This window comes from Balaenoptera acutorostrata, chromosome 9, assembly GCF_949987535.1.
Source record: "Balaenoptera acutorostrata chromosome 9, mBalAcu1.1, whole genome shotgun sequence".
NCBI classification, from domain to species: Eukaryota; Metazoa; Chordata; class Mammalia; order Artiodactyla; family Balaenopteridae; genus Balaenoptera; species Balaenoptera acutorostrata.
Genome location: NC_080072.1, coordinates 56,378,483 through 56,401,326, shown reverse-complemented (window position 1 = coordinate 56,401,326; position 22,844 = coordinate 56,378,483). Strand labels below are relative to the sequence as shown.

General features: G+C 36.6%; 1 protein-coding gene across 5 annotated transcripts in view; it reads right to left on the bottom strand.

Annotated features, from left to right (window-relative positions):
* ACER3 (alkaline ceramidase 3) overlaps positions 1-22,844 on the bottom strand; it is a 213,545-nt gene that overhangs the window by 45,915 nt on the left and 144,786 nt on the right. For 4 of the 5 annotated variants that reach the window (XM_057552772.1, XM_007187570.2, XM_057552774.1 and 1 more), the window contains one exon: positions 15,010-15,045. The exons of the other annotated variant lie outside the window; for it this stretch is intronic. In XM_057552772.1, the coding sequence (XP_057408755.1) occupies positions 15,010-15,045 (36 nt within the window). The remainder of the gene's footprint in view (positions 1-15,009; positions 15,046-22,844) is intronic. 5 annotated transcript variants of the gene reach the window in all.

Genomic DNA, 22,844 nt, shown 5'->3' with positions numbered 1-22,844 from the left:
TTAATATGTATTTCTCCGATTACAGGTTGAACACTGTATGTTATGTTCACTGGCCATTTGATATCTGCTATTGTTCAAACCTATTTTTTTATTTGGTTGTCTGTCATTTTCTTACTTACTTGTTCCTGTTTTAACTTTAAAAAACTTTTAAAATTAAAATATAACACACACACACAAAGTGCTCAAAACATAAACACTGTTTGAGGATTATCACAAAACAAATATCTTTGCAATTTTTGACTTTGTAGGTCAAAAAACTGAACTTTGGCAGAATACCATAAATCAACCTCATACCCCTCTCAAGTTCTATACCCTTCTCTTCCCCGAGGTTTACCACTATGCTGACTTCTCACATTAGAGTTCAATTTTGCCTGTTTTGAACCTCAATATACATGGAACTCTGTTTTATATACTTGTGTCAAGCTTCTTTTACTCAGTATTGTGTTTGTGAGCCTCATTCAACTTGTTATATGAGCTGTGGTATATCAGTGTTCATTGCTATCTAATATTCCATTATTTGAATATGTATATTTTATATATCCATTCTACTGCTGATGGACATTGGGGTCTAAGTTTTAGCTATTTATAATAATCCTGCTATACACATATATAACATAGGAAGAACACTCTTTGATATAAATCACAGCAAGATCCTTTTTGACCCACCTCCTAGAGTAATGGAAATAAAAACAAAAATAAACAAATGGGACCTAATGAAACTTAAAAACTTCTGCACGGCAAAGGAAACCATAAACAAGATGAAAAGACAACCCTCAGAATGGGAGAAAATATTTGCAAACGAAGCAACTGACAAAGGATTAATCCCCAAAATATACAAGCAGCTCATGAAGCTTAATATCAAAAAAACAAACAACCTAATCCAAAAATGAGCAGAAGATCTAAACGGACGTTTCTCCAAAGAAGATATACAGATTGAAAGAATGCTTAACATCACTAATCATTAGAGAAATGCAAATAAAAACCACAATGAGGTGTCACCTCACATGGGTCAGAATGGCCATCATCAAGAAATCTACAAACAATAAATGCTGGAGAGGGTGTGGAGAAAAGGGAACCCTCTTGCACCATTGATGGGAATGTAAATTGATACAGCCACTATGGAGAACAGTATGGAGGTTCCTTAAAAAACTAAAAATAGAACTACCATATGACCCAGCAATCCCACTCACTACTGGGCATATACCCTGAGAAAACCATAATTCAAAAAGAGTCATGTACCACAATATTCATTGCAGCACTATTTACAATAGCCAGGACATGGAAGCAACCTAAGTGTCCATCGACAGATGAATGGATAGAGAAGATGTGGCACATATATACAATGAAATATTACTCAGCCATAAAAAGAAACAAAATTGAGTTATTTGCAGTGAGGTGGATGGACCTAGAGTCTGTCATACAGTGAAGTTAAGTCAGAAAGAGGAAAACAAATACCGTATGCTAACACATATATATGGAATCTAAAAATACCAATGGTTCTGATGAACCTAGGGGCAGGACAGGAATAAAGATGCAGACGTAGAGAACGGACTTGAGGACATGGGGAGGGGGAAGGGTAAGCTGGGACAAAGTGAGAGAGTGGCACTGACATATATACACTACCAAATGTAAAACAGATAGCTAGTGGGAAGCAGCTGCATCACACGGGGAGATCAGCTCGGTGCTTTGTGACCACCTAGAGAGGTGGGATAGGGAGGGTGGGAGGGAGACGCAAGAGGGAGGGGCTATGGGGATATATGTATACATATAGCTGATTCACTTTGTTATACAGCAGAAACTAACACAACATTGTAAAGCAATTATACTCCAATAAAGATGTTAAAAAATATGTATCTGTGTGTGTGTGTGTGTGTGTGTGTGTATATATATATATATATATATATATATATATATATATATATATATATAATTTTTGGTGTACATGTTCAGGGATTTCTACTGGGCATATGCCCAGGAGCCAAGCTGCTGGATCATAGCATATGCACAAATTCAAGTTTAGTAGTTTTTACAAACTCTTTTCCAAGGTGGTTATACCGATTAACACTCCCACGTGCAGTGTATAAGTGTTGCTTAATATCCTTGCTAGTCAGCCCTTGGTACTATAAAGTCTTTTTTATTTTAGCCATTCTGTTGAGTATGTAGTGGTATTTCATTGTGTTTTCAATTTTCATTTCCATGTGACTAATATAGATTGAATACCACTTCATATGTTTATTGGCCATTTGGATATAATCTTTTGTGAAATGTCTCATCCATTTTTCTACTGGGTCTCCTACTTTTTTTTATTGGTTTGTAGGAGGTCTTTACATATACTAGTCTTTGCTTGATTATACGTGTTGTGAGTATATTATTCCACTCTATAGTGTTATGTGTTCACTCTCTTTATGTTGTCTTTTTATGACCCTAAATTCTTAATTTTAAGATTAAATTAGTGTTGTCTGTGTCTTGTAATAATGGTATAGCTATTTAATTTAGGTATTCTTTAATGTCTGTAAATGTGTTTTATAATTTCTTCCATATATAGGTCTTAGACATTTATGCTAGATTTACTCCTAGGTACTTTATAAATATTTTTAGATGATTATCATAAGTAGTAATTTTTAAATGTCATTTTCTACCTGTTTGATGCTATTATATATAAATACAACCATTTTTGGGCAAACTTTTATATAATGTGACTTTACCTTTTAAAATCTCTTCTAATAATTTATTTGTAGAGTCTTTAGGTTTTCCCTATATACATTTGTATACCACTTGTGAATATTTACAGTTTTGTCTCACCTCTTTAATTCAATAATTTTCATTTCTTTTTCTTGCTTAACTGAGTGGGCCTGGTCCTCCAGTACAATATGAATAGAATTGGTGATAACAAGTACTGCTATCTCATGCTCAGTCTCAAAGAGAAAGCTTTCAATGGTTCATCACTAAGTGTTACACTGAGTGTAGGATTAAAAAAAATTTTATTTTAATAATCTTTATCAGATTAAGAAGCCGTCTTTTATTTCTAGTTTGCTAAGAGTTTTTAAAAATCATGAATTAATATATTTTATCAAATACTTTTCTGTGTCTCTTGAGATAATCATATAATTTTTGTCCTTTAATCTTTTAATATAATTTTCTAATACTGATTAATAGTCTAACCAACTTGATACTCCTGGGATATATCTAATTTAGTCATGATGCTTTATCTTATTTTTGTTTATATTGACTGATTTGGTTTGGAAATATTTTGCCTAGGACTTCTGCCTGTTATTTTAACTCTTTCAAACTCTCCTTACTGGTATTAAAGTTTTGCTTGCCTCATACATGAGTTGGAGAGTATCTCTTCTTTTTGTTCTATTCACTATGAGAATCTGTGTAAGACTGGAATTATTTCTTCTTTTAATGTGTGGTAAACATTCTAGCAAAGTCATAATTGCACACAAATTTCTGACTACTGATTGAACTACTTTTCATTGTTTATAGGACAATTCAGGTTTTGTATTCTCTGTAAGTTTCTACAGGTTATACTTTTTTTAGGAATTTGTCCATTTAAAAAATAAAAATGAAAAATGTAAATTTATTGGCATAAAGTTGTTCATAATATTCAATTAACTTTTTAATGTCACCAGGACTTGATGTGATATCACTTTTTCATTTCTTCTTTTTTTTAATATTTATTTATTTTTTGGCTGCGTCAGGTCTTAGTTGCGGCATGTGGGATCTTTCATTGCAACGTACGAGCTCGTTAGCTGTGGTGTGCGAGATCTCACAGTGCACGGGCTCATTAGTTGAGGTGCACAGGCTCTGTAGTTGTGGTGTGTGGGCTGCAGAGCACATGGGCTGATTACTCGTGGCACGTGGGCTCTCTAGTTGTGATGCACGGCCTCAGTAGTTGTGGTGCGCAGGCTTAGTTGCCCCGTGGCATGTGGGATCTTAGTTCCCCGACCAGGGATCGAACTGGCATCCCCCGCACTGCAAGACGGATTCTTAACCACTGACCACCAGGGAAGTCCCTTCATATCTGATATTGTTTGTGCTTGCCTTTTCCCCTCTTGATCAAATTCACCAAGGGTATGTTAATTTTACTTGTCTGTTTAAAGAAGCAACTTTTGGCTTTGCTGATTCTCCCCATAGCATATTTGTTTTCTATTGTATTCCTTTTTGCTTTTATCTTTCACTTCTTGAAATATATGCTATATCTTTCCTTTTTTAGCCTTTTTTTTCTGGTACACACATTTTAAGGCTAGATATTTCCCTCCAAATATGAATTTTGCTGAATCCAAGTTTTTTTTTTAATGTAGCCATTCATATATATATATATATATATATATATATATATATTTATTTATTTATTTTGGTTGCTCTGGGTCTTGGCTGCTGCACATGGGATCTTCGTTGAGGCGTGTGGCATCTTTAGTTGTGGCATGCGGACTTCTTAGTTGCAGCACGTGGACTCTTAGTTGCGGCATGCATGTGGGTTCTAGTTCCCCGACCAGGGATTGAACCTGGACCCCCTGCATTGGAAGCACGGAGTCTTACCCACTGGACCACCAGAAGGTCCCCCAAGTTTTAACATGTATTTATTTTCATTGATTCAATTCAAAATATTTTCCAATTTCTATGATTGGAAATTTCTATATTTCTTTGATCTATATTATTTAAAATTATATTACTTAAATTCTAACATAATTGCATTATACTCAGAAATTATATTCTGATTACAGTCCTTTGAAATTTGTTAAGACTTACTGTATGAGCAAGTATATGGTCAATTTTTGTAAATGTGGAAAAACAAAGTGCTTCTGCAATTGTTGGGTGCAGTATTTTACATTTGCTCTATAGGTCAAGTTTTTTAATCAAGTAGTTTAAATCTTCTATATCTTCTTGAGTTACTGGGGGTTGTGTATTAAAATCCCCAAAGATTATAGATTTTTCTATTTTTTCTTCTAGTTCAGTCATTTTTTTTCATTATATATGTTGAGGTATTATATATATTAAAGGTACATACAAGTTTTAAATTAATACAATTTTCTGAATTGAATACTTATAATACTACAAAGTAATCCTTCTCTATCAATAGAAATACTTTCCCCTTAAAGTCTATTTTGTCTGATATTAAAATAACTATACCATATTTCTTTTGCTTAGTGTTTGCATGGTATATATTTTTCCATACTTTCACTTTCAACCTTTCTATACCCTGATGTTTTAGGTGGACTCTCTTATAAGGCCCTGCTATGACTCCAGCCTTCTACTTGTGGTCTCTCTATTAAATGGAATCCAACAAATATGTATTGAGCATTGTACTAGACCCTGGGGACATCATGGTCTGAGTAAAGGGTTAACTAATATCCAGCCTGGGATGATGTAGGCCTGGCTGCGTATGACCACAAGTCTTCCAGCCTTGAATACAACAGTTAAGATAAATGGGGAATGTTGTGTCTGCTTTTGTTGTTGTGAAGGACTGCACCTAGGTTGCAGGCTTGGGGCCTGCATTAGAACAGTATAAAAGATGCCTATTATAAAGAATGGTAGGGGAAAAAAAAAAAGAAAAAAGGGGCTGTAGCTTCTGCATGTTACAGTGACTTCCACTACACTTAACTCTCATCCCTGGCAGATGTACACAACTCACGTGGATGAGAGGGCAAAAGAAGCTGTGTATAAGGATAGCGCTGAATCTCCTGATGAGATGAAAACATTACACTTGCTGTATCCTCGACCTAGTATTCTACAATAAAGCTAAGTAAACACAGTATTAGATGAAAGCCTATTAGAGACTGATTGCCCACCTCAATCAATAATTGCAGCCATGCTGCTATAATCGTGAACAAGAAAGGCACGACCCCTGCCCTCACTGCAATTACAATCTAGTAAAGAGAGGTATAAGTAACCAGGCAGTTAAAATGTAGTATTTTAACTCTGTGACAGGGACTGAACAGAGTATTTTCTAAGCACATTGGAAGGCCACCTAATCCAAACTTATGCAGATCAGAAAGACTTCCATGGACTAGGGGTGTAATGTACAACATGAGAAATATAATTAACACTGCTATACGTTATATATGAAAGTTGTTAAGAGAGTAAATCCTAAGAGTTCTTGTCACAAGGAAAAAAAAATTTTTTTAATTAATGTTGTATCTATATGAGATGATGGATGCTCACTAAATTTACTGTGATAATCATTTCATGTTGTATGTAAGTCAAATCATTATGTACACCTTAAACTTATACAGTGCTGTAGGTCAATTATGTCTCAACAAAACTGGAAGAAAAAAAGGACTTTTTGAAGGATTTAATGTTTAATTTTATAACTGAAGTATTAGTAGGACAAGCATTATTAATAATAACAAACATTATTAAGAGAAGGTGGACGACAGTAATGGTCATAGCTTATATTCTGGGGACTAGAAAAAAGTAATGCTGTCTAGAATATATTGTTGGAGGGAAGAATGGGAAAAATGAAGTCAGAAATGTAAGCAGAGGTCAAGTCTGGCTTTTCAAGTCATGTTAAGGAGTTGGACTTTATCTTAAGAACAATGCAAAGTCAATGAAAGTTTCAGCAGTAGCTCAAAATGATCAATTATGTATTAGAAAGATGTCCCTGTTATGTTAGGTGGAGAATGAATTAGGAGGAGGTAAGACTGATGGAAAACAGACCACTGACAAAGTATTGCAGTGACCTAGGTGAGACATGGGGCCTGAACTAGGGTAGTGTTACTGGGAAAGGAGAAAAATGGATAGATTAGGGAAATATTTAGGGCTTAGACTGATAATTAATTTGATATGGGAGTTAGTATAAGTTGGGAAAAATCAATGATGGCCTGGTTTATGACTTAGGCAGTTGGGTGCACAGTGAAATTGTTTATTGTGTTAAAGAATAATCTGAAAAGAAAGACAGGGGATAAAAATGTTGACTTCATTTCTGGATATGTTTCGAGTTTGAGGTGCCAGTTAGATATCCAAGTGGAGATCTCTAGCAGGAGTTGGATATCTGGGTCTAAACCTTAGAAGAAAAAACTGAGCTGAATTAACAGATTTATGACTCATCAGCATAGAGAAGTCAAAAGAAATGGATTGTTCAGGGAGTATGTTAAACATAACAAATGCTGGATAAGAACGTATGCACTGGAAGTGCAACGGGGGTTTTTCAAATGAATTTTCTTCTCTTCACAAGCACCTCTACCCTATACATTCTGATTCTCCCCTAGGAATCTGAAGCAGACCCTGCTAGTGGCCTACTCAGTATCTATTCTTGCCTCTGTCTTTATAGAAGACTGATTTTATTAGGCTGGCAATATGTCCAGCTATAAAATCTTGATTTCCCAGGCTTTCCTGAAGCTAGAGGTGTCCACATAATCCTTTTCTATGCATATTTTAAGATAAGTCATTTTTTAAATAAAAAGATAACAGAATACATACTTTTCCACTCCCTGAAATTTTTGTCTAAAAATACTTTGACAAGGAATTTTCATATCTTTCCATATTTACTAATTTTTTCGATCTTCGAACTCCAAAGACTATAAAAAATATTATTAGTGTTTTCTCCCTGCTGAAGCATCATAGAAATATGCTGTGTGTAAACTGAGACCTGGTATTTATCCTTAAGGAGCCTACAGCCTAGGAAAAAAGCATGTTGTGTTTTTGTTTATCAGTAAAAAGAAAAGTATCTTGAGCAAAGTAGAAAAACAATTTTTTGTTCTGTGACTTGGCATTAAGATGCCTGTGTGGAAAGATTTGAAGATAGATGAAACAGAGAGGTAAAAGAGGGCAAATTAAGTGTGGGACCTTGGAAACTGTAGATATACAATAATTATTTTGATAATGAGGGAGACTGACTTACAGTATTTCTTCAGAGCTAACATTCTCCACTAAGGAATAGACTCATTCCTTATGGTCTATTCCGTGGATTAAGCCAAAACATAGAGAGGAGTTCCAAATAACTGACCAGTTTATTTTCTACCAAGTATTGGGCTGGCCAAAATGTTCGTTCGGGTTTGTTCGTAAGATTTTACGGACAAACCCAAACAAACTTTTTGGTCAACCCAATACTTACTGAACACCGACTGAATGATAGCCATTGGATGAGGCATTCATTCATCATTCAAAGATGAAAAGACACCCTATTCCTGACCTCAAAGAGCTCAGTCTAATAAAGGAGAGACACATGTAATCACATATCTAGTACTTGGATCTGGTTTCTAAATTCCATTCTCCACTCAAAGAAACCAAGCCGGGCTTCCCTGGTGGCGCAGTGGTTGAGAGTCTGCCTGCCAATGCGGGGGACACGGGTTCGAGCCCTGGTCTGGGAGGATCCCACATGCCGCGGAGCAACTGGGCCCGTGAGCCACAACTGCTGAGCCTGAGCGTCTGGAGCCTCTGCTCCGCAACAAGAGAGGCCGCGATAGTGACAGGCCCGCGCACCGCGATGAAGAGTGGCCCCCACTTGCTGCAACTGGAGAAAGCCCTCGCACGGAAACGAAGACCCAACGCAGCCAAAAATAAAAATAATAAATAAATAATAAATTTAAAAACTTAAAAAAAAAAAAAAAAAAAAAAGAAACCAAGCCTCCATGGAGATCAGGCCTGGAGCAGGGAAAGAACAAGATGAGCCAAGAACATCTTCTTGTGCCAAAAAGTAAGAGATATTCAAAGAATGACGGGAACAGGTCAAAAGGACACAGACACTGGCCTGAAAGTGCTCCACTTGCCAAATCTGAGATAATTTTTACACCAAAATAAACCATGATAGTAACAAATCATAACTCATTGAATAAAATAGGAATACAAGAGAGAGTCCATAGAAATAAAAATAAATTCTAAGTTTAATAATTAACAGTATTTTCGTAAGTCTCAGAGTATTTTACTACAAAGTTCTTATTAATTATGAAGGGACAGAGAATAACTTTACAATGGAGAAGTCTAATAGACACTATCATAAGTCATCATGCTCCAACAGGTTGACAGTATACTTTCAAGTGGTTCAGGTGGAAAAGTTCTTTTTTTTTTTTTTTTTTTTTTTAATTTATTTTTATTTTATTTATTTATGGCTGTGTTGGGTCTTCGTTTCTGTGCGAGGGCTTTCTCTAGTTGTGGCAAAGCAGGGACCACTCTTCATCGCGGTGCGCGGGCCTCTCACTATCGCGGCCTCTCGTTGCGGAGCACAGGCTCCAGACGCGCAGGCTCAGTAATTGTGGCTCACGGGCCCAGCCGCTCTGCGGCATGTGGGATCTTCCCGGACCAGGGCTCGAACCCCTGTCCCCTGCATTGGCAGGCAGATTCTCAACCACTGCGCCACCAGGGAAGCCCCTGGAAAAGTTCTTTTTATCGTTCTTGCAGCCTTTCTGTAAGTTTCATATTGTTTAAAAATAAAAGATATTTAAAAGATAAAGAAAGAATTCCATACTAACCCGCTAGAATAATTATTAGCTTCACATTGAATGCCCAGAGGGAGCTCAAGTCTTTCACTCTAGGAGAAAGGCACTCAGCTCACCTGTGGTCACGAACAGTTTATTAGGGTGGGAGATCAGGTAGGGATTTGTGGATAAAGCCCCAGTGAGTGGGAACCTATGGTAGTAATAGGTAATGGGATTTAGGCATTTGGAGTTTGTAATGGACTCATTCAATTGCCCAAACATAGTAAAGAGAACCTCTAACAGAAAAAGCCAAGGGCTGCAGTTGGATTCTAGATTTTTCTACCACCCGATTACTGCCTCAGTATATGACCTTGTATAAGTCACTTCATTTATCTTAGCCTTGGACTCCCATTTGTAAAATGAAGGGACTGAAGGGGCTGTAAATGAAGGTGACTGTGGTTTCATATTTCTATAATCATAGTCAAAATAGGGATGTAAGAGGCATTTTATTTTGGGAGTTAATATATAAATTATTCTTATATGATAAGGCTAAAAGGTTGGTGCTTCCTACATACTTAGATGATAGTTTAAATAGTAATAAGCTAAATGTAGATATTACTTTTTAATTATAAAACAATTTCATAAGTCTCATAAGGCAATGTGGTCTATTGGTAAAAACATAGTTTTTGTAGGTATATTCAGAACTGGTTTAAAATCTTAATTCTGCCCAAACTATACAGCCTTCTAATCCATCCTACATACAACTGCCAGAATTATCTGAAACAGATATTATAATCTTATGCCTCTGTCAATGGCAAAATCATAAGTTTCAAACTCTAGCATGACAGCCAGTGATTCACAATTTGGTTCCAGCCTTCTTTCTCTTCTCATGTTCTGCAGGGTCTCGTATTTAGCACAGGATTTCCCAAACAGTCCCCCAGAATACCACCGTGCTGAGAGATATTAAGAGATATTCAATAAAAAAGGGTTCCATGGTCAAATAAATCCTGCTCAAATGTCATTTCCTATGTGAAGCCTGACTGAAATCCTTCTATAAAAATTACTTAATCTCTTTTGATTCCCAAAGTACTTCACTTATATTTGACTTTGGGCAGTTTTTTGAATTGATAACTGAATTGAGGTTTACTTAAAGTAAACCACAGCTATACCTAAGTTTTACATATTCAGTCTTCACATTTTTCCAAGTTCATTATTGCACAAAAATATAAATAGTATTTTTCATTCTTTTGAAAAACATCTGACAGTAAATTAGATTCCAAAGTAATCTGCTATAAGGACATACAATATCATAAAAGCAATATGGGCTTTGAGGGAAAAAAAAAAGATCTGGTTTCAATTTCCAGTTCTGCCACTAACTAGTTGAGAAACACTGGGCAGATTACTTAACCCTTCTGACTCTCAGTTATCTTACCTATAAAATGAAGATAATTCCTAAACAGGTTTGTTGATATTTTAGTAAGATAATGAGTGAGTCAATCTATATAAACTATATGAAAGAATATATAATATTTAGCACATAGTAGACACTAAAAAAGTCATCTTCTTTTCCAAGTGTGCTTATACAGTAGTTTCCTTCTACCCTAATTTGTAATAAAATGGCACAAATGAAACATAATAGAATTTTTAAAAATCTACTTAAGTTCCTGTTTTTCAAATTGTTTACATAGTGTTCTTTCTTGCAAACCTTGAAGGTCAAATTAGAAGGGGTAGTAATAAAATACTGGTATGTCATGTCTAGAAACAATCTTTTGGAGACATCTACTTTGGCAAGAAGATTTTAAGCAACAGTACACTTTGAGACATTAGATGAGATCTCATCTGAGATATTCAACTACTGATTTGTCAATTAGCTACTTTAAGAGGGTTCAGTAACTTCTTAAATGTTCTTTTAGTCTATTCTCATGTATGCTTTTCTTTTTGTTTTCTTGCTTAAGATATGTTGGTATTTCTATTGAATGTGACAGCTATGTGATCTGAGTATTATCCTTTGCAAGGCCATCAAAATGAATAAATGGCATTTGGCTCTCTTTTGGAGATGTTTGGATCACCTTGGATTTAATACAGTAAAGTAGAACTGTTATCAGTATATTCTCCCTCAGGGAAGCTAATCTGGTTAGCAAGACAATCATCCTTGTTGTGACAGATACTTTTAATTGTACTATCACTACTTATCTCTCTAGCTCAACTCAAATATCTCCTTTTAGAAGCTTTCCATGATCATCATAGGCAGAAATTTATGCACGTCTTACTAAGTACTTTTAGTATCACACAGTATTAGTATGTTTATTGCCTTGTGCTTTGCATTACCTTATATTAATTATTTTTATATAATCCTTGTGAAATAGTACCTTTCCTTGTTTTGAACATTTTACAGATGAAGATACTGAAGAATAGGTACAGCAAGAAATTTTTCCGTGGATAACAAAATGGGAAGAAATCGAGATTCTGAACTTCAAGAAATCAAAGTGGTAAGAAATCAAGATTCCAGTCTTAATCAGAGCTCCTTTAGATTAGACCACATTGCTTTTCCTTCCTTTTCCATTATTTTTAAGATCTTGAAAAATATTGTAAATCTTGTCACAAATTCCAAAACAATTTTCTACTTACAAATTCTAAAACAATTTTTCTAAGTTTCTACACATAAAAATATCAAGTTACCTGAAAGAATTGAGAGTAATACTCCAAACTTTGACAATTAGAAGATTCTCAGAAAAAGAAGTTCTCTTTTCTTAAGAATGATACCCAGAAGATAATTAGGGATAGATTTTTTTTTAAGCCTGAAGTATAAATATCAATAGAAAGTATCAATTCTAATTACTTAACAGACCAGCATAGGATACTTTAGATTAGACATTTGAGGCAAAGTTCTCTTTAAATAAAACTTTACAAAGCAGCGAGGAATACTATTGTATCAAACTAGTGGGCTATTTTCCTTACCTTGTTCTTCAGTACTAGAGTAAGTAATAATTTAGCTACATGCACTAGGTGTATTTTGTAATCCTATTTTGAGTCATCTAAACAGACAGACTGTGCCCTTGCCTGCATTAGTACTTCTTTTACATGTTTATTACAAAACGTATATACTACAAATACGTTTTTACAAGTCAATCTTCCTGACCAGATAGTGAGTTCTTTGAGACCAGCAGCCATGTCTTATGTGCTTTAGTATATTAATATCAGTTAACATTTACTGAGTGTTTTACTATGTGCTAAGGTTTAAATGCATTATTTCATTTAATACTCAGACAACTTTAGGAGATTATTATACCAACTTTAGAGATGCGGTCTATGAGCTCTATAAGAGCAAGAGACCTCATTATTTCACTGACTAGTATATCTCCTGTGCCTAGTACAGCACCGGGCATACTGAAGGCACTTAAAAAGTGTTTGCTGAATAACGAGGAAACCAAAGTTCAAACAAGTTAAGTAACTTATTCAGAGTATACTGTGAATAAGCGGAGAGACTAGTTTGAATCCAGGTCTGCCTCACTTTAGATCTTAAAAGTCTGTGTTCTACTGCCTCTTTACTTCCAAATTCCAGCTCAAAATTTGGTAATGAGAAAGTACACAGTAAACACCTGATGAATGAATGAATGAATGTCTTACCTTCAGATTGCTTATCCACTTCACCCTAGCATTCCTTTACTTCTTCACTTCCCTATCCTGATTTTTAATCTCTAAGCCTAGGATATAAGCCATAGCTATAAGTTTTCATCCTGCCTACCTTCCTATCAGCATACACAGATATCTTCCCTATATCTTCCCTATACACAGAGAAGAAAATATTTATTACTGGAAAAACACATGGAAATTGCAGCATGAAAAGTTATATGAATAGTTTGTTCCTTTTATTACATAAACACAGTGTCAAATAAGTCAAAAACACAAAACAGAAAACTGAATGGTAATAAACTTAGAAAACTTAACTCAAAATTTCCAAATTTTGTTCTTTTGTGGTTATGATTTTTCTTTCTTACAAAGGCAAATAAGAAGCTTATAAAAACTGAAGTATTGGGCCTCCCTGGTGGCGCAGTGGTTGAGAGTCTGCCTGCTAATGCAGGGGACGCGGGTTCGAGCCCTGGTCTGGGAGGATCCCATGTGCTGCAGAGCGGCTGGGCCCGTGAGCCACAACTGCTGAGCCTGCGTGTATGGAGCCTGTGCTCCGCAACAAGAGAGGCCATGACGGTGAGAGGCCCGCGCACCGTGATGAAGAGTGGCCCCCACTTGCCGCAGCTGGAGGAAGCCCTCGCGCAGGGACGAGGACCCAACACAGCCAAATAAATAAATAAATAAATAAATAATAATTAAAGGTGCTAATAATTAAAAAAAAAAAAGACTGAATCCTAATCACTGTACTATAAGCACTTCTCCTCCCTCCACAGTTACCATGACATTACTAAAGGCCAATTTACAGCAGGTTTTAAAAAAAAAACGAAAAAAACAAAAAAAACTGAAGTATTCACATAAACTTCATTTTTTACACTGTGTCAACAAATATTTCTAATAAAGGGGTAAATATATAATGACATCACTTCAAGCTATAATAAACAGGAAAGTGAGAATGCCCCACCCCCCATAATATCTACATTAGTACATCTACTTTCAGCTGGCCTGTGGAAAAAGGCAAGGCACAATAACGTGGATTTGGAATTTATTTCTTCAAGAAACAGATTTCAGGTGGTTTGTCTAGTTTAAGTTTAAAAGATTATAGGAACATTTACTTTTTTATATAAGCACAAAATATTCTAAAAGTACAAGGCCTCTAATCCTCCTGAAATGTGTGCTTGTTTGCGTGCTTATTTAGTTATTTATCCTTTATCTATCTACCTATCTATCATATCTATCTATCTATCTATCTATCTATCTATCTATCTATCTATCTATCTACCCTGCTTTGTTAAAAGAATGATGACAGGGGTCAAACAAATCTAGTTACAGCCCTGGCTCTGTCCCTTAATAACTGTGTAACTCTGGCACAAATTACCTAATATCTCTGAGCTCATTTCCCTTAAAATGTAGACAGTAATTCATAATTTGTAGGACTGCTGGGGAGATTAGAGTCTATGTAGTAATAAGCATAGTGACCAGGCACATCATAGCACTCAATAAATAAGAGCTCTCTTTATTTAGGGTCTGATACTTCATTTTACTCTGGTTTCATTCTAGGATGCACTTAAGTTATTATTTCTTACACCAAAGTTTCCTATGTTTGTTTCCCTCAATATAAATAACCTCCCACCTCAAAAAACTACTTAAGATATGTTAGACTGAACATTCCTTGAGTATTTTCCCCTTATCTTTTCTAGAAAATAATGTCATAAAAAAGACTGTTTACATGTGCATGTGTATAATGCTTCCTGTTTTTGTTTTCTGCTTAGAAGAGCAATGCTACACCTGCATGACTATCTACCAATAGCCAGCGGGGCCTGGGCATTGACTGTTCTTGGTATATTCCTATCTTGCTTACATCTGCTTCTGTAGGAACTTGTTTGCAATCTCTGTTTTAAACACTGTTCTTTCCTAAAACATCGACCATTTCATTTACAGAAGTTGTATATGCATATAATTTACTAGAAAAGGAAAACACAAGGCAGGTTAAATAATAAAATGTGTAATAATTTTTAAAAATTACCTGATGGAATATAGGCTCCTTTACCCTAAGGTAAACCTGAAAAATATTAAAAGAAATACATGTAAATGAAGTGCATTACAAAGGGGAAAGAAAACCTATTCCTGCTACTCTGCAAATCTCAAACGTCTCCTGCTTCCTTAGTCTTGCTTCTTAGATCTGACTCCAGCCAGGTAAAACCAACCAGATTAGGTGGCACGCCACAAAAGGGCTGTTACCTACAGGTGGGGGTGCCCCAGTGCTGGCTTCATCATGGTAAACTAAATGTTTCAAAGCTGTTGTGGATTACTCTGGCCTCTTGGCCTCTGCATCAGCATCAAGGAGAGGCAGAGATGCGTGGATAACTCATGAGGGCTGAAGAAGTTATGCTGACAATCCTTGCAGCAGATCTATTCTACAGCAGCAAGAACGCTGGACTTAGAGACAGGAGCTAAATTTCAAACTGCCACTTAATTGCTACATGCCTGAGCAAGTCACTTAACCAAAAGACTCACTTTTCCTTATCTGGATAATGGGAATAATAGTGGTGAGCAATAATAAGCCAAAATATGTGCAAGTGTCTAGCGCATAATATGTGCTAATAGGTGAAAACATTTAAAACAAATTTCTTGTCCTTTCTTCTGCTTCTGAAAACCTCTAACTCATTCACCTAGATACACAAAACTTACACAAACCTTAGTTTTAGGCTCCAGTGTCATGTGGGTGATTAAGTTCAATGCCTACTTATTGCATGCATTTATTGCCCTATAAGAGTACACCTTTACGGACTTCCCTGGTGGCGCAGTGGTTGGGAGTCCGCCTGCCAGTGCAGGGGACATGGGTTCGAGCTGGGGTCCGGGAGGATCTCACATGCCGTGGAGCAGCTGGGCCAGAGTGCCACAGCTGCTGAGCCTGCTCTACAGCCCGTGAGCCACAGCTGCTGGGACCCCTGCGCCTGGAGCCTGTGCTCTGCAGTGGGAGGGGCGCCGCAGTGAGGGGTCCTCGCACAGCAGCGAAGACCCAACGCAGCCAAAAATATATTAATTAATTAAAAAAAAGAAAAACAGTACACCTTTAAAATGACATGGTAGAGAGGAGTCAAAATTTAAATCATAACCCTGAAAATGACTCTCATCACTTGCAAGACAAAGTCCAAATTTCAAAGTCTTCCATAATCTTGCTCCAGCCTTTCTGCTTGGTCTTATTCCTCTCCCCTTGTCTCTTTCTCATCCTAGGCTCCAACAAATATGCTAGTTTCATGCTTCTGTATCTTTAAACATGCTGTGCTTTACTTTGTTCAGAAATCGCCCCCTGCTGGTAAACACTCATCTTTCCAGATTTAGCTCAAACTATACCTCTTTCTTGAAATCTTTTCTGACTCCTTCTCTGCTTAGCAGAATGCATCACTCATTCTCCTTTTTACCTGACTGTCCATATATAAACTTTATGGCATTTATTAGTTTGTTTCTCTCCCCTACAAGGCAATCATCTTTTTGACAGAAAGGACGGTTCTTATCTATCTCTACAGCCTCATTTAATGTAGTGCTGATCTCATAAATTTTATGTAATTTTATAATTTGTCTATAGAACTTCTTATTCCTGGAGGAAGTTCCCTCACCACAGCAAGAGCAGATTATTTCCTTGAAGCACCCATAGAGCTTTAATAGTAAGATGTGTAGGGGCTTCCCTAGTGGTGCAGTGGTTAAGAACCCACCTGCCAATGCAGGGGACACGGGTTCGAGCCCTGGTCTGGGAAGATCCCACATGCCACGGAGCAACTAAGCCTGTGCGTCACAACTACTGAGCCTGTGCTCTAGAGCCCACGAGCCACAACTACTGAAGCCCTCGTGCCTAGAGCCCGTGCTCTGCAACAAGAGAAGCCACGATAATGAGAAGCCTGCGCACTGCAACGAAGAGTAGCCCCAACTAACCACAAATAGAGAAAGCCCGTGCATAGCAACGAAGACCCAATACAGCCAAAAATTTTAAAAAAAAAATTAAAAAAAAAAGTAAGATGTGTAGGAAACATTTCAGTAAGGCAGAATGCTTTTAATCTCTGAAATTTATTTTAAAATACGAATTTTCCTTTACATAATTTCAGAATCTCATTGTTACTAATAAAAGAAATGCAGAAGGGCATGCCTCTTAAAAGCATTTTTTTTATAAATTCTTTTTTTTTTTTGCATGGTTTTATTATACGTTATTGGTGTTTTTTTTTAATTAATTAATTAATTTATTTATTTATTTATGGCTGTGTTGGGTCTTCGTTTCTGTGTGAGGGCTTTCTCTAGTTGCGGCAAGCGGGGGCCACTCTTCATTGCAGTGCGCGGGCCTCCCACTATCGCGGCCTGTCTTGTTGTGGAGCACAGGCTCCAGACGTGCAGGCTCAGTAGTTGTGGTTCACGGGCCTAGTTGCTCTCCGGCATGTGTGATCTTCCCAGACCAGGGCTTGAACCTGTGTCCCCTGCATTGGCAGGCAGATTCTCAACCACTGCGCCACCAGGGAAGCCCTTAAAAGCATTTTTTAAGGCAAAAGAATTATGGAGTCCTTACTATGTGCCGGGTATTAATTCTTACAACTAATGTGAAATGTATGCTATTATTATTTTAATTTTACAGATGAGGAAAACTAAAGCAGAGAGTTACCTCTCTCTTTAGTAACTTACCCAAAGTCCCACAGTTATTAAGTAACAGTGTTGGTCAAAACTCAGATATGACTGGCTCCCAAGCCTAAGTTTTCAACCACATAAGCTCTCAACTTACAAAGGTAAGTTGTCTTGACTCTACCACCAATTCTCCATATAAATTTGGTTGGCCAGGCAAGTCACTAAAACTCTCTGGACATTAGTCTCTTCTTCTATACAGTAACAAGACTTCCTTTCACCTCTGAAATTCTAGGACACTTTCCTGATTCACAAGTATGTAGTTTATGCAAAGGACTACGCAGGGCAATGTAGAAACATAAGGAAATACAGTATCTTTGCTCTTTCAATCTCTTTTTCACCTTCTCAACTCACTGAAATCTAGCTTCTGCCTTCATCAATCTGCTGTGGACAGTACCCTCATTAAGATTACTTGGTCTTTTTTATGGGTCAAACCTCAATTTCATTTTATTCAGCCTCTCAGAGGCAACTGGTACCCTTTCTAGGAACCTCTTTGTACTCTGTGACATCAAGCTCTCCTGGTTTTCCTACACCTCTGATTACCTCCTTTGTTGGCTCTACCTCTTTCACTTGACCCTCAAGTGGTCAGTGTTACAATGTACAGCATGGTGACTATAGTTAATAATACTGGACTGAATACTGGAAATTTACTGAAAGAGTAGATTTCAGGTGCTTTCATCACACACACAGAAAACAGTAACTATGTGATATGTTAATTAGCTTGATTGTAGTAATATTTTCACTATGTATATGTATATCAAATCATCATGTGGTACACCTTAAATGTATATATTTAAATTTTTATTTAAAATGTTGATTCTTATTGAATTCCTTAGACATTACAAAATGAGATATTCTCATTTTATCTCTTTTTAAATTTTATTTTTTTATAAGTAGGTCCTTGTTGGTTACCCACCTTAAATACAGCATTGTGTACATGTCAATCCCAAACTCCCAATCTATCCCTCCCCCTTAAAAAGAATTTGCATATTGACAGGTTTTAAATGTCACACAGACAAATCAATTGTAACTTTTAGGGTATAATATCATAAATGTATATTCTCTTGTTTTTACTGAGAAAAAAAAAAAAGCCCAGTGTTCCAAAGGGTTGTTTTGTTTTGTTTTTTAACATCTTTATTGGAGTATAATTGCTTTACTATGTTGTGTTAGTTTCTGCTGTATAACAAAGTGAATCAGCTGTATGTATACATATATCCCCATAGCCCCTCCCTCTTGCATCTCCCTCCCACCCTACCTATCCCACCCCTCTAGGTGGTCACAAAGCACTGAGCTGATCTCCCTATGTTATGCAGCTGCTTCCCATTAGTTATCTATTTTACATCTGGTAGTGTATATATGTCAGTGCTACTCTCTCACTTCGTCCCAGCTTCCCCTTCCCCCCACCCTGTGTCCTCAAGTCCATTCTCCACGACTGCGTCTTTATTTCTGTCCTGCCCCTAGCTTCATCAGAACAATTTTTTTTTTTTAGATTCCATACATATGTATTAGCATACGGTATTTGTTTTTCTCTGACTTACTTCACTCTGTATGACAGACTCTAGGTCCATCCACCTCACTACAAAATAACTCAATTTCGTTTCTTTTTATAGCTGAGTAATATTTCATTGTATATATGTGCCACATCTTCTCTATCCATTCATCTGTCGATGGACACTTAGGTTGCTTTCATGTCCTGGCTACTGTAAATAGTGCTGCAGTGAACACTGTGGTACATGACTCTTTTTGAATTATGGTTTTCTCAGGGTATATGCCCAGTAGTGAGAGGGATTGCTGGGGCATATGATAATTCTATTTTTAGTTTTTTAAGGAACCTCCATACTGTTCTCCATAGTGGCTGTATCAATTTACATTCCCATCAACAGTGCAAGAGGGTTCCCTTTTCTCCACACCCTCTCCAGCATTTATTGTTTGTAGATTTCTTGATGATGGCCATTCTGACCCATCTGAGGTGATACCTAATTGTGGTTTTGATTTGCATTTCTCTAATGATTAGTGACGTTGAGCATCCTTTCAATCTGTTTATCTTCTTCGGAGAAATGTCTATTTAGATCTTCTGCCCATTTTTGGATTGGGTGGTTTGTTTTTTTGATATTGAGCTGCATGAGCTGCCTGTATACTTTGGAGATTAATCCTTTGACAGTTGCTTCGTTTGCAAATATTTTCTTCCATTCTGAGGGTTGTCTTTTTGCCTTGTTTATGGTTTCCTTTGCCGTGCAAAAGCTTATAAGTTTCATTAGGTCCCATTTGTTTATTTTTGTTTTTATTTCCATTTCTCTAGGAGGTGGGTCAAAAAGGATCTTGCTGTGATTTATGTCAGAGTGTTCTGCCTAGGTTTTCCTCTAAGAGTTTTATAGTGTCTGGCCTTACATTTAGATCTTTAATCCATTTTGAGTTTATTTTTGTGTATGGTGTTAGGGAGTGTTCTAATTTCATTCTTCTACATGTAGCTGTCCAGTTTTCCCAGCACCACTTATTGAAGAGGCTTTTTTTCCCTCCATTGTATATTCTTGCCTCCTTTATCAAAGATAAGGTGACCATATGTGCGTGGGCTTATCTCTGGGCTTTCTATCCTGTTCCATTGATCTATATTTCTGGTTTTGTGCCAGTACCATACTGTCTTGATTACTGTAGCTTTGTAGTATAGTCTGAAGCCAGGGAGCCTGATTCCTCCAGCTCCCTTTTTCTTTCTCATGACTGCTTTGGCTATTTGGGGTCTTTTGTGTTTCCATACAAATTGTGAAAATTTTTGTTCTAGTTCTGTGAAAAATGCCATTGGTAGTTTGATAGGAATTGCATTGAATCTGTAGATTGTTTTGGGTAGTACAGTCATTTTCACAATGTTGATTCTTCCAATCCAAGAACATGGTATACCTCTCCATCAGTTTGTATCATCTTTAATTTCTTTCATCAGTGTCTTATAGTTTTCTGCATACAGGTCTTTGGTCTCCTTAGGTAGGTTTATTCCTAGGTATTTTATTCTTTTTCTTGCAGTGGTAAATGGGAGTGTTTCCTTAATTTCTCTTTCAGATTTTTCATCATTAGTGAATATGAATGCAAGAGATTTCTGTGCATTAATTTTGTATCCTGCTACTTTAGCAAATTCATTGATAAGCTCTAGTAGTTTTCTGGTAGCATCTTTAGGATTCTCTATGTATAGCATCATGTCATCTGCAAACAGTGACAGCTTTACTTCTTTTCCGATTTGGATTCCTTTTATTTCTTTTTCTTCTCTGATTGCTGTGGCTAACACTTTCAAAACTATGTTGAATAACAGTCGTGAGAGTGGGCAACCTTGTCTTGTCCCTGATCTTAGTGGAAATGGTTTCAGTTTTCACCACTGAGAATGATGTTGGCTGTGGGTCTGTCATATATGGCCTTTATTATGTGGAGGTAAGTTCCCTCTATGCCTACTTTCTGGAGAGTTTTTATCATAAATTGGTGTTGAATTTTGTTGAAAGCTTTTTCTGCATCTATTCAGATGTTCATATGGTTTTTATTCTTCAATTTGTTAATATGGTGTATCAAATTGATTGATTTGCATATATTTAAGAATCCTTGCATTCCTGGGATAAACCCCACTTGATCATGGTGTATGATCCTTTTAATGTGCTGTTGGATTCTGTTCGTTAGTATTTTGTTGAGGATTTTTGCATCTATGTTCATCAGTGATATTGGCCTGTAGTTTTCTTTCCTTGTGACATCTTTGTCTGGTTTTGGTATCAGGGTGATGGTGGCCTCGTAGAATGAGTTTTGGAGTATTCCTCCCTCTGCTATATTTTGGAAGAGTTTGAGAAGGATAGGTGTCACCTCTTCTCTAAATGTTTGATAGAACTCGTCTGTGAAGCCATCTGGTCCTGGGCTTTTGTTTGCTGTAAGATTTTTAATCACAGTTTCAATTTCATTGCTTGCGATTGGTCTGTTTATATTTTCTATTTCACCCTGGTTCAGTCTCAGAAGGTTGTGCTTTTCTAAGAATTTGTCCATTTCTTCCAGGTTGTCCATTTTATTGGCATATAGTTGCTTGTAGTAATCTCTCATGATCCTTTGTTTTTCTGCAGTGTCAGTTGTTACTTCTCCTTTTTCTTCTAATTCTGTTGATTTGAGTCTTCTCCCTTTTTCTCTTGATGAGTCTGGCTAATGGTTTATCAATTTTGTTTAGCTTCTCAAAGAACGAGCTTTTATAGTTTTATTGATCTTTGCTATTGTGTTCTTCATTTCTTTTTCATTTTTTTCTGATCTCATCTTTATAATTTCTTTCCTTCTGCTAACTTTGGAGTTGTTTTGTTCTTGTTCCTCTAATTGCTTTAGGTGTAAGGGTAGGTTGTTTATTTGAGATTTCTCTTGTTTCTTGAGGTAGAATTGTATTGCTATAAACTTCCCTCTCAGAACTGCTTTTGCTGCATCCCATAGGTTTTGGGTCATTGCGTTTTCATTGTCATTTGTTTCTAGGTATTTTTTGTTTTCCTCTTTGATTTCTTCAGTGATCTCTTGGCTATTAAGTAGTGTATTGTTTAGCCTCCATGTGTTTGTATTTTTTACAGTTTTTTTCTTGTAATTGATATCTAGTCTCATAGCATTGTGGTCGGAAAAGATACGTGATATGATTTCAATTTTCTTAAATTTACCAAGGCTTGATTTGTGACCCAAGATATGATCTATCCTGGAGAATGTTCCATGAGCACTTGAGAAGAAAGTGTATTTTGTTGTTTTTGGATGGAATGTCCTATAAGTATCAATGAAGTCCATCTTGTTTAATGTATCATTTAAAGCTTGTGTTTCCTTACTAATCTTCTGTCTGGATGATCTGTCCATTGGTGAAAGTGGGGTGTTAAATTCCCCTACTATGTGTTACTGTCAATTTCCCCTTTTATGGCTGTTAGCATTTTCCTTATGTATTGAGGTGCTCCTATGTTGGGTGCATAAATATTTACAATTGTTATATCTTCTTGGATCGATCCCTCAATCATTATGCAGTGTCCTTTTGTCTCTTGTAATAGTCTTTGTTTTAAAGTCTATTTTATCTGATATGAGTATTGCTACTCCAGCTTTCTTTTGATTTCCATTTGCATGGAATATCTTTTTCCATCCCCTCACTTTCAGTCTGTATGTGTCCCTAGGTCTGAAGAGGGTCTCTTGTAGACAGCATATATATGGGTCTTGTTTTTGTATCCATTC